The 13961-nt window shown below is 33.6% G+C and overlaps 1 protein-coding gene across 3 annotated transcripts in view; it reads left to right on the top strand.

Annotated features, from left to right (window-relative positions):
* The window catches only part of FYB1 (FYN binding protein 1), a 157925-nt gene extending 144704 nt beyond the window's left edge, over positions 1-13221 (top strand). For all 3 annotated transcript variants that reach the window (XM_012460041.3, XM_012460045.3, XM_012460043.3), the window contains 4 exons: positions 212-374; positions 8743-8776; positions 10861-10892; positions 11656-13221. In XM_012460041.3, coding sequence (XP_012315464.2) covers positions 212-374; positions 8743-8776; positions 10861-10892; positions 11656-11678 — 252 coding nt within the window. In that variant the 3' untranslated portion in view covers positions 11679-13221. The remainder of the gene's footprint in view (positions 1-211; positions 375-8742; positions 8777-10860; positions 10893-11655) is intronic.
* Positions 13222-13961: the final 740 nt, after the last annotated feature.

The following is a 13961-nucleotide window of genomic DNA, read 5'->3' as shown; positions in this document are numbered from 1 at the left end:
AAGAAGGTACTAAAAATAGTTGTTATATTAGGTATGTGAGGTTATGAATGATGTCTGTCCCTCAAAATTTTCTTCAATATTCCTACATTATATTTAGAAAACACTGAATTATTTCTTTAGCAAATACCTATTTAATAAATCTGTCAATACATAAGTTGTTTTAATAATGCACATAAACCAGTAATTTAAATACTGTTCTTTTTTTTTTTAGTATGATGGTGAAATTAGAGTTCTATATTCAACTAAAGTTACATCTTCCATAACTTCTAAAAAGTGGGGAACCAGAGATCTACAGGTAAAACCTGGTGACTCTCTAGAAGTTATACAAAACACAGATGATACGAAAGTTCTCTGCAGAAATGAAGAAGGGAAATGTAAGTCACTACTTGTACTATAATATATATATGTCACCCCAGAATTTAACAACCAAACAAATTTTAGTGACTACTCTGTGTTTACTAACTCTTATCTTTTTGCTTTATCCTTTGTAAGTTGTGGCAAATGTTTAAAAGTTGGTCATTTTGCTGTACTGAAATCAATATATTTTAATCTCTTTTCATTTACTATCTGCTATCTATATACTCTGGTGTCAAGGATAACGCCAAATTACTGCTTCTCAAAATGCAGTCCTTTAGACCATCAGCATCTGAAAGCCCTTGTGTATGTATTAAAGTCGCAGTTTCCTGGACCCACCCTTGACTTGCTGAATCATGAGTTCTAGAAATTAGGTAAAAACAGTGATCATAACTTCTTCTGTAGCTTGTTCATGTGTTCTGACACTAAAGTGAAAACCACTGTGCTAAAGTAGACAGTGTCTCTTGCTCTGGCCTGGTTTTAAAATTGTGTTGAATTTCGAATTATATAGAATTGTATAGAATTATGTTGCAAATTCACTTGTTTTCATTTCCTATTTGAACACACTTAGTGCAACATAATATTCTAAATAAATCCAAAAAAGCTCCCATCTCCTTTGACTTTATCGCTGACAGATGGCGGCCAGGTGTGGTGGCTCTTGCCTGTAATCCCAGCACGTTGGGAGGCTGTGGCAGGATGATTGCTTGAGCTCAGGAGTTTGAGACCAGCCTGGGCAACATAGCGAGAGCCAGACTTTACTAAAAATCAAAGAGAAATTAGACAGATGTAGTGGTGTGCACCCGTAGTCCCAGCTACTTGGGAGGCTAAGGCAGAAAAACATCATTTGAACTGAGGAGTTCCAAGATGCAGTGAACCACGATCACACTGCTACACTCCAGCTGGGGCAACAGAGCAAGACCCTGACTCAAGAAACAAACAAACAAAAAAAATGGAAAATAAAAGAAAGCTGACAGATGGAAATATTTCTGTCAAATTTCAAAAGAAAGCTTATCTAAAGTCAAGGGAAGAGTAATTCAAAATTACGTTGTCTTTTATTTGAAATTGGATAGCCACCACAGCTGCCCCATATCAGCTTGGTCAATCTGCATGGAAAACATGAACTCTGAGCTTAATTTTAATGGGAGGAAGGTGACTCAGGGACAGGAATTGAAATGGAGTTTCAAGAATAAAACACAGTGACTCAAGAGTGGAGGAAATGGATGTAAAGTTTATCACGGAGGAGGTGTGGTTGGCTTTTCAAAGGAAAATGAGGAACGTGGGTACGAAAGATAAAGGGCAAGGGCAGTGTAATATTAAGATTGTAAGTTCACTGAAGACAATGTGTAGAAAGATCCCCAGGAAACAAAGAAAACCCCCATTCCGACTAGGATTTGCAAGGGTCTACCTTAAGGAATAGCGGTAAGTGCAAACAGAACTATAAGCATCAAAAGTTCATCAAAAAATATTTGAAAGTTCAAAGATTTTTAAATTATTAAATGTTATGATGAATATACCCAATTGAATATTCTAAATAATAATTATGATAATAATGAGCTGAATCATGACATATGGTAGAAAAAGTAAGAAAGCTATTTAATTTGGGGTAGGATTTATAGCCATGTTATAAAAATCATAGAAATAAGAGAAACCAAACTAAAAGAAATTAAATACTAAAATAGGAATCAGGCTCAAAAGGGTGTTGAGTCTAAATGATATGTTTTCTGTCCTCTACTTTGCAAATAATTTCACATTTTTTACAACAGTGAATTGTCCTAGTATTAGTCATATAGACCTCTCTCCAGGGCACAAGCTGAAGCTTGTACATATCTTGGCACCTACTATACCAAGGGTATAGTAGAAGAAAATCTTGCCATAGTGACCTAAGTTTCCTATCCTTAGCAGCAAATCTTATCTAAAGCAATGCTCCTCCAACTTTAAAGTGCATACATATCAATGGGGATCTTGTTGAAAATGCAGAAGTGAAGCCTGGCATTCTTTTTTTGTTTGTTTGCTTATTTTTTCCACTTATATTTGTAAAATGGCATGACATTCTACAGTTAAGCTCCCAGGTAATTGATGCTGCTGGTCCTTGGATCAGCATGGATCTTCACATATCCTGAATAACAAGGATGTGATGATCTCATCAACAAACATGAATGGATATAGAGATGGACAGGAATAGTTACGGAACCAGTAAGATAAAATTCAGTGAAGAGACTCCTATTTTCCTAGGAACCAGCGGACCTTAAGAATAAGTAGCCATTCAGAATAACCGCATAATCTGCTATCATTGTCTATTGGAACATAAATAATTCTAAGTACTATTACAAATACTAGAGATCTTCTGTCCTCTTACAATGTGTCATCTTCTAAGAATAAGAGGTGAAATGTTTCATAAACTTCTGATAGATTACAATCAAGAGTTTCATGTAAACATCTTTTTTCTTTCTGCTGCAGTACCAATGCACTTTACAGTTTCCCAGTTCATTGTTAACTATCTAAATTCTTAGATGGCTTTGGGGTACATCTCAGACAGGATGGAAACCACATCATTATATGGCAGCACCTACCTGTTGCTTTTTATGTAAAGACTTCCTTTGGGCTGGATTTTGTCTTAGTTTGGCTTCCCCATAAAGGGAGTGATTCCGGAAAAATGCCAGTGGCAAGTGGAGAAATGAGATAGGGAAGCGAAGGCAGCCAATAAAATCTTATTGTCAAAAATGTTACCACTTGGATTATGGGAGCCTGATCCTGCTCTAGACCCCTGAGTGTCAGTGTTATCCCATCCAGTGGGAAACAAATTAGGGTATTTTTACACCAACTCCTGTCCTTCAGGAGCTGAAGCCTATTCCTGGGCAGGTATGGAGGAATTCAGGATACTCAGTAAGCTGACAGAGAGTTCTAGAAGCCAGAGAAAAGCCATCAGTGAAAAAATTTTTAAACCTAAGTACTGTCAGTTGGACCTGCAAGTACCCACGTGGTAAGGGTGTGGGTGTAAAAGAGAGGCACTAGGAGCATCTGTTACTGGCTGTCAGGTTAAGTATTATTCCAATATTTAATCACCTTATCTGCTTAATTTCATTTGTGTTTTTCCTAAACTCCTGCCTTTCTTAATTTTTACAAACCTGCTTGCTCCTTCCACGGACTGGGTCCTTGACATTCTTAATTTCTAAAAATAATTAATTCATTCTTTGCACACCTCTATAAGATTATTGTAGGGTTTTAACCCTCCCTCTCCTAGATGATTGCAATAGCCTTTCTAATGACATGTCTATCTTTGCCCTTATACTCAGAATCTACTTCCCCACAATGTTACCCAAATATTATTTTTTTAAAATATAGTATTTAAGCTAGCACATAAAATTCTTTATGATCTAGCCTCACCCTCACCCACTGCTATTTTCCATCTATAACTGACACTTCAGAAATACGAACTATTTACTTGTCATTCCCTGAATTAATTAGGTGTTTTGGCTGGGCATGGTAGCTCACACCTGTAATCCTAGCACTTTGGGAGGCTGAGGTGGGCAAATCACTTTAGGTCAGGAGTTTGAGACCAGCCTGGCCAACATGGCGAAACCCCATCTCTACTAAAAGTACAAAAGTTAGCCGAGCATGGTGGCACACGCCTGTAATCCCAGCTACTCAAGAGGCTAAGGCAGGAGAATCACTTGAACCCAGAAGGCAGAGGTTGCAGTGAGCCGAGATTGCGCCACTGCACTCCAGCCTGGTGGTAGAGCGAGACTCCGTCTCAAAAAAAAATTCTGTGTTTCATCCTACTATGCTATTTTATTCAACTTGGAATGCCCGTGATTCTCTATTAAAAACAACTTAGTTGTCATCTAAAATTAGAAGCACCTCCAGTCCCCAGTCCCAGCCACATCATCACAATTAATCTCTCCCCAACTCTACCATGATATTTCTTTTGCTGCTGTCATTGTCATAATTGTTTTACCAATCTATTACTCTTATTAGACTCCAAGCTTCAGAGTCACTTCAATGAAATATCCTCAACATTGTATTGTCAACACATTACACAGTGCCTTGCACCTTGTGCAGGGCTTGCTGGATTGAATGAAACAATTTGGAAATTGCCTTTGCAGTTGTAATCCAGCACCATGGTGAAACTAACATTGTCCTTAGCCTCTATTCTTCTTTAATCCATCAAAAAAGAAAAAGATAACTTACTTCAACCTGAAGTTCATAATGATAGCAATTAAAGGCTAAAGCATGAACAACAATCCCTTACCATTACAGAGTGGGGCATAAGCCACTTTTACAGGCATTATCACATTCAATCAAGTCTCACCCACTGACTTGTGTGGGTGTTGACATCTTAAATATAAATTTCTGGCACATTTCCAAATGTTTAGAATTTCTCGCTAATATGTATGCATATTCCGCAACTCTATGTCTCATAAGCTGTGAGTTTTCCCACCTCCTGTCACTGAGAAAAAATTTCTACAAAAAATGTAGAATGAGACACATTTTGTCTGAGTTATTTGTGGCCAAAACACTTTCCATTTTCTTTAGGCATCAAAGATCAAGGGATTTTAATGGTGCTTTTGATCTTCCCAAATCTAATTGATCATTTCTTTAACTTGCATAATTTTTTTTTCAATTTTAAAACAACACATGCTCACTGAAGGAAAATTTTTAAAATTTAGAAAGTTAAAATGTCATCCAAATATGAAGCTGCAGAAATAACAATAGAGACAGAGAAGAGGGGAAGAGTGACCATTTTTATAAAACTAGGATAATAATGTATATTCAGTATTATACACAACGCTTTGTTTTTCCTTTTTATTATTTTATGAGCATTTTGCATTGAAATTGGACATTGTTCCATTGCCTAGGTAAATCTGTACCATATGATTTTATTGTTTTTAAACTGCGTGAGACCAAATTGAGTATATTTAACTTTATTTCTGGATTTACTCACAACAAATAAAATAATGATGAAATATTACGTTGTCATTTTCATTATGTAAAAATTTGAAAATATTAGAATGAAGGTAATTTCCACTTTTCCAAAGATTGTTTTCTATTTCCTTGGTTAATCATATTCACAATACCCTTCTAAAAGGTAGTCATTAGTCCTGAGAAACATCTGCACTGTAGCAAGCAAATGTTTGGGGCAGAAATTAACTGGCACATGTGCAGGGTAGGTGTTATTTTCCCAACTAGCTCTACCCCACCACATGTTTCATGACATTTGTTTCAAGCCGTTATGTTCTGCTGTATGAATCTGAGGTTTCCAAATAATAATTTCATATAATATGTGAGAATCCCTGGTGTGCCAGCACTCACAATATCACAGGGCTAAACATAGCCACCATGCTACATGGTACAGACCATGATGAGATTTTTGTTGTTGTTGTTTATTTCATGTGTTTATATTTTTCACAAATATTCCCTGTAATAAATGTACACATGTAACATGAACAAAGAGATTTTCTTACTGCAAAAAAGATATATATTTCTTTTCACCATGGCATTTGTATGCCCATGTAACAATACTGCACAATCTGCACATGTACCCCAGGACTTAAAATATAATAAAAAAAAGAAAAAAGAAAAAAAGAATGTACAGAAAAAATGAAATAAAAGTACCGATCAAAGTGAATATATGTATATATATATGTATATATATATATCTAGGACCGATAACAGAGAGATTATATAAAAATTTATGGTAAGTCACTTATTTTGACGCCATCATAAATCATGCTTTTAATAGAATGAAGTTTTAGCTGAGATTTTTAAAGGTACCAGACAGCAAAGCCTGTACTGTATTAAACGTCATTTACCTTGTAAAATGCTACATAATAGTGATTTTATAGCTAACAAGCCCCATGTTATCACATCATTTCTGCAGCACGGTACCATCTCACATTCTGTCTCCTTAATACATTTTTCATAAATAATATTCTCAATTATTGATGTTTATGTATTTCACACACACATACAACAATAGCAACAAAGTATTCAACACAGGAGAAGGCTGTTCCTTAGAACTTGTGAATACCCAGATACAGGAAGGAATGAAAATACAGGTTCAGAATCCAAGAAATATGTTTTTTAGAAGTAATTTGTAAAGTTGAGGTATTAAGCTGTATATCATGAACGATTAACTTTGGTCATGTAAAGGACTGTTTTAGCTCTCTTTACATTTAGTGTTTTATCCAAGCCCGCAAAATTGTAGCATAAATGAATTTTTAAAAATAGATTACCTAAAAGCACAAGCAAATAAAAATCTTTAATTTCTAAAATGGTGATTACATTCTCTGTTTTGAACTTTTTGTTTGATGCCAGAATAGCTTCAGTATCTAACAACTGTTTATAATTCTTATATATTTATCTAATTTATCTTCCAATTTTGTCTCAGAGGCTTTATGAAGTCCTAACAAATCATATGAGATTGATTTCTGTATTAGAAACTTCAGTTCATATACATCGTTTTTAAATTATTAATATCAACATGAGTATGTAATGGGAACATTTACTATTGTGTTATTTTCCAATTTTTTTTAGAAAAAATCCAAAATGAAAGCAGAACCCCCAATTTTAACTGATAAAAAAGTATGTGGCTATTACTATTTGTAGAAAACTGTTCAAATTTTAGTGTAGCCATAAGTATAGATACAGATAGTAGTTATTTCAGGTATGAGGACCCTGATATAAAAATCCACAAATTGTTCTAATAGCTTGTTATTTGCACAGATTTTTGTCTTTTGAGAGACACATGTAGAATTGAATTTGTTGGACATGAGCTTATCCCTTTTTTAAAAGTTACATTAAATTATTATGTATACCCGTTTAAAAAGAAAGTCTGTTAACATGAAATGAACCGTGATATCAAAGCCTACCCATAGACTATAGATATTAATTGTAGATGGTCTTACATTAATACTTTTTGCTACCTTTGCATTAATTGAAATAAAAAGGAAGGTACAACATGTTCTGTTTTTTTGTACTCCAAGTAATATATTATGTTATTATGCTTTTATTATCTTGACACTTTTTTCATTCCTTTCCTACTACAGGAATTCAAAGATAACTTTGATTCTTTCTATTTCAAATATGATACGTATAAATAGTTTTTATTAAAAAGTGGTGAACTTCTTGATAAAATATTTTAGTGGAGTTTTTTTAACCCTATAATACTTCAAGGGAAAGTTCATTTCCTTAAATGTTAATGTATAAATTCAGTTTTGTGATTCTAACTTTAAAAAAAAATTTTTCATGTTTAATCAATAGCAATATGACATCAATACATTTAAGTAAGTTTATCATTTGTATTATTAATTTTGGTTATGGGCTTTCTCTTTATAATTTTTTAACACGTTTACTTTGATTTAGAGCCAAAATTAGACCTAAAGTGGACCAAGACCAATAGATTGACTCACTGAGTGAAATTATTTAGAGATTGTATTGAAGAAGCAACAAATGGTACTAATCTCAAGCATACAACAGATTTTAGGCACTAACACAAAACTAACTTTTCCAAATATTAGTAATATTAATTATATATCAGCAGACATTTTCCTAAGAAAAATCGTTTATATTTTTCCTGAGAAATATTTGCACAATGAGGGGCAAATATAAGGTGCCCCTTATACAACAACAACAACAAAACTCAGTTTTCTTGCATCAAATATGGTTTATTTTCTACTTGACCAGTCATCACAGAATCCATAGTATGTGCCCTTCCAATAATGCTTTTTGCTCCATGAGCAATGAAATGCAAATGTTGATACTGTCCAATAGCAAAGCAATATAGGAATTTCTTTCTCTACTAAAAGAGAGCTGTTTTGAGACTATTTACAATTCATAGTCCCCCTAATAGTCAATAGCTGGCTGGCATCTGAAAGGGGAGTTGAATAGAGTTCTATCTCTGCTCAATATAATAAAAATGTTTAAAGTAAGTCTTAGATCTGTTAGTATTTAAAATATTTACTAATAAGCTACTTTAATAATCTGTGCTTACTAAATTCTTCCTAAAACTGGATCATGAGGGGGGTAACATATTGAAGAAATAAATTAAAAATTGAAAGAACTCTGTGCTACAGCCAACAGAGTTGTATATATATATGTTATTGGGTAAATGAAAAAAGTTTTTTTTATTTAAAGGGAAGGGAGAAAATATGAAATGAGTGAAAAAAAAGAGACATACTGGAGAAAGAGAAAAGTTAGAGAGAAAAGGGAAAAAAAAGGAAGCCCACAAAAGTAGACACAAGGAAGAAAAATGGGTCATTTCCAGAGATAGATACAATTATTTAGTGTGCTATATTATGATTACTCTCGTGTTTTGATTTCCTGAAAGAAATACTAAAGATTTTTCAAACCTGTATTATTAATAAAATGTATTTCCTTTTTTCTTCATAGATGGCTATGTCCTTCGGAGTTATCTAGTGGACAAGTAAGCCCATTTTCTTTTACCACTATGCATGTGAAAAGAATTTTGTGCCTTTCTTTGAAAAAGATTTCTAATCTTATTTAAATAGCATAACCTACTAAACTATCATAAATAAATTTAAAAACAATATGCTATACTAATGTTAACATGTTAGTATCTGTAATAAAGTTAAGGTTTTCATAAAGTGCTACTCTTTTAAATAGGCAAGAAGCCCTTCTCATTTAAAATTATACAGCTCGTAGTTAATAGTTTTCTATATTCATTAGGCTCTCAGCAAACACTGAAGACAGACAGGTCAAAGCCAGTAACCTTTTCATTAATACTTTGCATTTTACTTGCTAATACAATTGGTTGAATGCAATTAATTCGGGACCAATTAGTGAGTTCACCGTAGGTGCTGATATCACCTGTTAACAGTTCATAGTTTAGCCCTTAATTAAGGGCTTTGCTTCACTCACACTAGGCATAGTAGAGTACTATGTTGCCTTTTTTGGAAGCATGCCAGAAATAAAGATAGTTGTCAATGATTCTTCTATTCTTATGAATAAGACATTGTCACAGTCTGTCACAGTCTGGTGCTAGTGTGTCTCTGGAGTCCCCCAAAACATGATCAGATTCTGTCCCAAGTAACCCAGTGCAAGAAATGAACTCCATTGTCAGGTTAGGTAACACGCCAATGAAAAGATTTACAGAATTCAGCTCAATGAAAAGATCCAGGAGGAGTCACAAACTGTGTATCCATCACAACCTGACACCAATCAGAAAAAGACAAATCAGTGTAAAGAGCTTTGTTGGCAAAGTAGTGGAGGCCAAAGAAAAATAATCATAATACCTTTGTTCTCAGCACATTAATCACAGTGGGAGGCATGAGACTTTCAATAGGTTTTGTTCTATGAAAGATACAAAGTTTAAGGACAGAATGTGTAGCAAATAATAGGACAACATCTTCATCAGTGATTATTACAGGCTGATTGAGAGAATTTAGAAAGGACACTCTGTAGTAATTGTTGGTTCACCACCTATTGAAGTGAATACTTAATAAATGTTTATCGTATAAATGACAGAAAAATCTGTCCTTGTTGCATTTGGATGAGATTTCCATTAGCCAAACCCTCCCTCCTTCCATCTCAGTGAAAAGATCCCAACAGAAGACATAGGGAACTCACAACATCTGCCATACTTGGCAGCAATTTGAAGGGCCTGCTGCTGCTTCCATGATAAAGCACAGAGATTGTACAGTGAAGAGTTGGTCTGGTCTAAGAGACAAAGCCACCCTACATTTCTGAACTTTAGAAGTATATCTTACATTTCAAGGGAATATTCATGTTTATAATACTCTCGATTTTTATTTCTTATATAATCTCCTGTTTGATTATAAGGTACTTAAAAGCAAAGCTTGTCTCTTACTCATGTTTATGTCTCCTGGTACATAGAAGGGACTCAGTATGTGTGTTGGATGGAAAATATCACAAAGATCCAGGGCCAGGCAAAACCTAAAATGTGTAAAAGTAGCAAAACTCTATTATGGATGCTGCCTACAATCATAAGTAATAGTTTTAAAATTGCATAAGAGTACCATAATAATCATATCTTGGCTACATATTCTGTAACTAATATTTATATATTTTATCATATGTATGAGTTATAATTAGAAACATGTGAAAATGATGAAGCCATTTCCTATGCCAATTATTATTGTATTTCATTCAGCATTTGCAATTCAAGTGAAAGTATGAATCTGATATTAACAGATACTGCAGCTTTGAATTAAAACCCCCAAAGGGAGTATTACATTATGATGTTCAGTACATTGTTAACAAACATGTCTTGCAAAGATGAGTAAGGCATAGTCTGTGCTCTTGAAGCATGTTTAATTATTCTGTATGTAAAATGAAAACAGAGGATTAGATTAAGTCAATAAAAGAAGAGATAATATCAAATTTATTTATGCTTATAAATGCATACTATGCTTAACAAACTTTAAATTGTGTCGTATAAAATCGTACCGTTACTCTTTTCTTCTATGTATTGCTCTAATGCTAAGAAGATAGTTTCTTTAAGATAAAAATTATTTTTTACATTTACAGTGATGGAGAGATCTATGATGATATTGCTGATGGTAAGTCTTATATAATACCACAGAGAACAGTAACAGTGAATTTTCTGTTTTTGCAAATACTAAAAATAGCTTGTTGGATTAGAGACTTCCAATGTGATCAGAATTTGAATCACTTGAAAGTAGAAAAGGTAAATGCCCTGGCATAATGGGGGGGAAAATACCACATTTCCCACAAGATGGGAAATTAAGGGAAAACCTCATTTATTTTCTTTGAGAACAGAAGTATGAAAATAATTGGTAAATTTTTCATTGTATTGTGAATCATAATAAGAATTTATTTTATCCAAATAAATAAGCATTTTTGGCAAATAAAGAGGTACCTATTTCATAACCAGTAATACTAATATTCTGTAAGCATCATATAGTTCCAAACTGTAATGTAAAAAATTAATCTAGTTGAAATGGTGTATAGCATTGACCATGATGCCCTTTAGTCTTTTAAACTTACAATTCTTGCTCTTTAATATCTTCAACCTCAGAGTGACTACCAAAAAGCATGTCTGATTAAGTGCCACATAAAATAATCTTGAGTCTCATTTTAATAGAGAATAAATCTGTCCAGATGTTTTGTTGGAATTATATACTAAATAAAAAAAGTTAAATATATGGCCTTCCATTTAACTCATTTTTTATAAAGTGAGCCAGTTTTTGTTTTTTTTTTTTAATCCTTAGCCAGGAGAGGATGAAGCACTCATGTTTCCAAACTTGGAATGCTTAGTATGTTTTTTTTAACAATATTTAAATTTGTGTTTTTTTCTTTCAGGTTGTATATATGACAATGACTAGCACTCAACTTTGGTCATTCTGCTGTGTTCATTAGGTGCCAATATGAAGTCTGAATTTTAATTGGCATGTTATTGGGTATCAAGAAAATTAATGCACAAAACCACTTATTATCATTTGTTATGAAATCCCAGTTATCTTTACAAAGTTTTAAAATTTTGAGCATAGAAAACGATCTTTCTGCTTAATTGCCATCTCAGAAGACGACATTAGTGAGATGTAAGAATTATTAAATATCCCATTTCTGCTTTGGCTACAATTATGAAGAATTTGAAGATACTTCTTTTAGACCATCAGTAAGTAATCCCCCTTCAAAAAATAAAAGGAAAAGAAAAAGGAAAATCATTCAAGAAGAAATGACCTGTCTAAAAAACCTAAGGAAGAATAATAATAATATATGGAAGGAAATTTTAAAACATTCCACAAAAGAAAAATTATTGTTTCTACTTCTAATTATGGTTATGTCTTAGATTCTCTATTCAAATGACCTGTCTTTTAAAAAGGCAGCTCTGTTTTTTCTCTTGCATGTGGGTTAAATGGTTTAAAAAATTATAGCAGTAGTAGAACTTTTGTATAAAATTTGTCCCTATTTGGTAATTGTATATATATGTTAATTATTTGATACGAATGTTATGCATTTAGTATGCACATTGAAGTCTAAACTGTAGAAGAGTCTGAAACAAGTTCTCTTTTTGCAGATTCACATGCTAACGGTTTAGTTCTATGCTCTGTTTAAAGTCCTATTATAACTAGAGTAGATCTGAATGAGGACAACCCTAAAATTATGAGGAGTGGAAGAATGGACCTTGAAACTAACTAAGCTTTTATGGCACAGCACCTCTTTATAATGAAGACACTTTTTAAAGTTTTTGTTTCAATTACTGCTACATTTTTTTTCTTTGTTTTCTTTCTTTCTTTTTTCTTTTTTTTTTTTGAGATGGAGTCTCACTCTGTTGCCCAGGCTGGAGTGCAGTGATGCAATCTCAGCTCACTGCAACCTCTGCCTCCCGGGTTCAAGTGATTCTCCTGCCTCAGCCTCCCAAGTAGCTAGGACTATAGGCACCTATGACCATGCCCAGCTAATTTTTTTGTATTTTTAGTAGAGACAGGTTTTTACCCCTTAGCCAGGATGGTGTCAATCTCCTGGCCTCATGATCCACCCATGTCAGCCTCCCAATTTTTCTTTAAAAAAAAAAACATTTTACTGGAAAGTTGGCCAGCAGAGGAAGTAGAAATTATTAAAACTCTAGTATTTGGATTGGGCCATTCCCTATCAGAACTTACTCATTTTCAAAGCAATCCAAAAACAAAATGTGAAGCATTTGGGTTTCAAATGCTAAGAACACTAAATAGCATGATTTAAAGAATGGAAAATCCTAACACCCAAGAAAATAATACATTAAGTAACTTTTTAACAACTTCTAAAGTACAAAATGAGCAAATCCTAATGCTGGCTCTTCCACTAATGAACCAGGATGTGATATTGAATAAATTATTTATCTTCTCAGACTTCTCATCTGTAAATTACAAGATTAGACTAAGTAAGTTTTTCCAACTCTTCACTACCAATTACCTTAGGCTTTTATAATGCTCCCCCTAATTTAGTCCCATGTTTCAGAAGCTTTTGTCTATTTTTTAAACTCATTGATTAAAGAATGATTAATGCATTCTCCACATTTTAATATTGCAAAGGCCCATTGGAGTTTCTGAAGCAGCCCCACAGAACTGAAATAATTTCAAATAACTATAAAGGGACTGAAAATCTTCACAGAGATGAAGTGGGATTTCTATTAGATACTTTGAAATTTGATAATAAACCATCAACTTCCACTGGTAAATATATATATTTTGGATGTCTGAGGCCCCCCAGATTAGAAGCCACTAATCTCCAAAGATTCTCTCCAATTATGAAATACTTTGATGTCTACTTTTAGATAGTGTTAGTCAGTATATGACCATGTAATGAATTTCTTTTCACACTAGACAAAATTACCTGGTTCAAAAGTGGTTTTTGTTTATTAAATTTGATAGTAAATGTATATATAATACACAGACAGGATAGTTTTTATACTGAAGTTTTTGGCCAGCTCTAGTTTGAGGACACTCTGATAACCTTGCTAAACCTTCAGAGTGCTCTGAAACACTTCCAACCATCCTTCCTCCTACCTTCAATGGGGCAGACTCGCATTGCAGTCTGCCAGCAATTTTTTTTCTGATTGAGGATTACATAAATTCAATACTCTGCCAGTTTTTAAAGTTGAAGTTAGATCAAGATAATATTTCAGA

Source organism: Aotus nancymaae, unplaced genomic scaffold (assembly GCF_030222135.1).
Source record: "Aotus nancymaae isolate 86718 unplaced genomic scaffold, 86718_ANA_hifiasm-v0.15.2.pri h1tg000014l, whole genome shotgun sequence".
Taxonomy (NCBI): domain Eukaryota; kingdom Metazoa; phylum Chordata; class Mammalia; order Primates; family Aotidae; genus Aotus; species Aotus nancymaae.
Note: the sequence above shows the minus strand (reverse complement) of the source record. Positions and strands in the feature narration are given on the sequence as shown.